The sequence below is a fragment of the Benincasa hispida genome, chromosome 5 (assembly GCF_027475165.1).
Source record: "Benincasa hispida cultivar pf3 chromosome 5, pf3_genome.v1.1, whole genome shotgun sequence".
Lineage (NCBI taxonomy): Eukaryota > Viridiplantae > Streptophyta > Magnoliopsida > Cucurbitales > Cucurbitaceae > Benincasa > Benincasa hispida.
Window position 1 is genome coordinate 31361314 of NC_143482.1, and position 3893 is coordinate 31365206.

The window sequence follows — 3893 nt, forward strand, 5'->3', positions numbered from 1 at the left end:
CTCTTTTTTTAAAAAAAAATAATATTTCTTTATCTAAGAGAAACAAGAAGCCATCAAAGATTACAATACAGAGGACACCTCCAAACTTTCTATGCAATATTAATTAGCAAGAGGGAAAATGAGAACACCAAAATAGAGAAGCATCTCCCTCGGCCACAACTTGGATAAAAATTAATAAATAAATAAGGTCCTCTTTGGTAACCATTTTACTTTTGATTTTTGTTTTTGAAAATTAAGTCTATGAACACTACTTCCACTTCTAAATTTCTTTCTTTGTTATCTATTTTTTACTAATGGTTTAAAAAAAATCAAGCCAAAATTTGAGAGCTAAAAAAATAGCTTTCAAAAAATTGTTTTGATTCTTGGAATTTGGCTAAGAGTTCAATTCAACCCTTGTACTTAAGAAAGATGCAAATCATGGTAAGAGATATGGATAAAATAAACTTAATTCTAAAAAAAAAATAATAAAAAAAATCAAATGATTACCAAACAGTGCCTAAATAATCTCATTATTAGCATCATACATATGTAATCCAATCAAAAGTTGGACACATTGTTCAAGGAGGGTCATAATAACAAAGGTGACAATTTTGCACCTTTTGAAGGAGGAAAAATTTCCTAATAGTCTATGCATAATTTTACAAACTACCCCTACTTATTGTATATCACAAGGTGAGTCACACAGGTATTAATGTGGGATCTATAAATATTTATGAAGGTAAATTTATAGTGTGAGCAGAGAGAGCATGATACCTTCCATTGTACTAGAAAAAATTCCTTTAAATGAAAAGAGGTTACAAAAGTATTTCAAATTTGTATTTAAAGACTATTACATCATGCCAACGAGATTTTCACATCTTATTAAAGGTGGGTACAAAATATTTTTGAAAAAAATTTGAACATATATTTAGTGCGTGAAATTGTTTATCCTCAACCAATGTATGTTTATAATTGATGCAGGTTAAATTGCAAGTTTAGTTCTTGAACTTTTATATTTGTGTCTAATAGGTTTTTTTACTATAACAAAAGTATCTAATAGTACTCATGAGTTTTCAATTTTGTGTCCACTAGCCTCTATGAACTTTAAAAAACTGGTAGTTACAAATATAGCAATCGGGACTAAAGATTTTGCATATATAGTATAATGCAAAAGAATTTGCACATATAACAAATTTTAGATTCAACTCTCGGAGTCTATCAATGATAGACTCTATTACTGATAGTCTGATAGGTATAGCAAAATCTATCAATGATAGACTCTATTACTGATAGTCTGATAGGAGACTATCAGTAATAGAGTCTATCATTGATAGATTTTGCTATATTTTGTAATTTTTTATAAATGTTGCTATACACTTAATTATTAGCCCTAAAGGTGTTGTCCATTTCAAATATATTTTACATATAATGCATCAAATAAATAAATTGCATGTTTAGAGTTTTTTCAACTTTTCTATTTGGATCTCTAATTTAATAAGTATGTAATAAATTCTTAAAATTCTAATTTTATATTTAATAGGTTTCAATTTTAAGGGTAATAGAAAGCATTAATTTTGTGTCTATAATAAATGGGTCCTTGAACTTCCAACAGGTTCTTACTCTTTGATTTTTTTTATTTAAAAAAGTTGGTGAATTTATTAAATAAAAGGGTAATTGTACCAGATAGTACATTGTAAATATAACAAAATCTATTAGTAATAAACTCTATTGCTGATGGACTTCTACCAATGATATGACTATCATTGATAGACCTCCACTAATGATATGCTCTATCATTAATAGATTTCAGAAGCAAAATCTAAATTTTACTGTATCTGAAAATTCTTTTATATTGTGTTATATCTGCAAATACTTTGAATCTAATGACTATATTTGTAATTACCTCAATATAATTAACTCAAATCGATAAAAACAAACCATTTAGTTCAACTACCATAAAACATTTACTATCAATCTTAAAATTAGAGGTTGTTTAACTTTCTCCTTCCCCTCAAATTGTTAAAAAAAATATATAAAAAAATTAGGACAAATTGAAAATCCAATCTCGATAGGTTGAAAATCCTTATGATTCTAAATAAAAATATAGTCTCTATAATTTGATAAAATCTTCATATATAACCTCAATCGTATGAACTAAATTATAGAGATCAAATTTGTAATTTAATCGAGAATGGAACCATTTTTTTTTAGAGGTAGTAAGAGTAGAAGGAAAAGAAACATCTAGAAGGTATTGAAAAACAGCTGCATATATGGTTGGTTTTATAAAAGAAACAATCCAAAATTAGAGTCTGTCTGTCTGTCTCTCTCTATTTATTGACCACAAATACAATTAAAATGGCCTCGATAGTTACCATGCATTCAAAAACGCGTCAATAGTCCCCTGAATTAGCCGTCGTTTTCCCAGCCCACCAATTTTCCAAATCCACAATTTTCTTATCAAAATACAAAAAACAATGGGTTAAAAATACCATTTTCCATCCTCTATTCTGAGGTTTTTTTATATTATTAATAATTTTCAAATTTAATCTCTTATAAATGATATAATATTAAATTTATCTTTGATATCAAATCAGTAGTCCAGAAGCGAGACTATAATACCTAAATAGTTATTCCGTCTAGAATAAAATTAGTTAATTCTCTTATTGTCAATTGATTTTGAAATGGAACATCATATTATCTAATATGGTAATTGACTAAACAATGATAATAATAACTTTTTAATATCAATTTAAGATTTTTTTTAACAAACCACTAAAATTGTATTTTAACCAAAACAATTTATATTCCACTTCTGTACAAAAAGCGCACATATATATATATGTTAAACCTTCTCCTTCCTTCTCCATCTTCCCTTTTAAAACCAAACCAAACTAAAAACTATGTTCGCTTCACCAAATTCCTCTTCAAACTCACTTGCTTTATTCTTTCCCTCCAAGACCATCACCACCGCTCCTCCCACGGCGATGGCGGCCTGCCGCTTCTCCTGTAAAGCTGCTGCTGTCGCCGCCGCCCCGAAAGAGAGAGATTATTACAAGTTGCTCTCAGTGAGTGGTGGTTGCAATGCAAGTAATGAAGAAATCAAGAAGGCTTATAGAGCCATGGCTTTGCAGTATCATCCTGATCTTGTTTGTGATCCTTTGCTCAAAGAACAATCCACTAGAATATTTGTTCAGCTCAATGCAGCTTACAAGACGCTCTCTGATCCTGTTCTTAGAAGACAATATGATGCCTCTCTCATGGGTTTCAATAATAATGGTTTTTCTAATGGGAGAAGAGGCTTTCAAGCGGACACAACCGTATGGCAAAGGCAGCTTCTTGAGCTCAAACGCCGGTCCGCTCTACGGAGAGATCGGTCGGCAAAGGCGTCGTGGGGGGCGACAATGCAGGCTCGAAGTTTTTAGCCATTGTCGAGTTTAAGCTTTTAGGTTTAACGGTGATCGATATATTCTTTCATACCTAAGGTTAACGTTAGTAATTTTCTTTGTTGGATATTCTATTTTATATGTGAAGTTTTTTTTCTCTCAAACTTTTGAGTCAATTAATAATTTAACAATTCTATTAAAATTAAGTAATGTAACCTGACTTAAATAATTTTACTCTATATTGAATTAGATAGAATAAAAAATAAGAGAATAACTAAACTTAATCGATGTACGTTGTTCTAATAAATTGACTATTTTAACAACAATTTAACGATCAAAGAAAGACGCCATCTACTCAACTAAGCACACTATAACTTTAAATTCTCTCAATCACTTGGATATAGGAAAATTGAATATGATATTTAGTATATGAGATATTATAACACCCTTACATCTTATTTTTAAATTACTTCTCTTTGAATCTTATTAAGTCCAATAAAAGTGTTACTACACTAGGTATTTACTTGATAA

The 3893-nt window shown here is 29.5% G+C and overlaps 1 protein-coding gene across 1 annotated transcript; it reads left to right on the forward strand.

Annotated features, from left to right (window-relative positions):
• Positions 1–2963: 2963 nt before the first annotated feature.
• Positions 2964–3401, forward strand: LOC120078523 (uncharacterized). Its single transcript, XM_039032795.2, has one exon. It carries the CDS (start codon positions 2964–2966, stop codon positions 3399–3401), a length of 438 nt encoding a protein of 145 aa, XP_038888723.2.
• Positions 3402–3893: the final 492 nt, after the last annotated feature.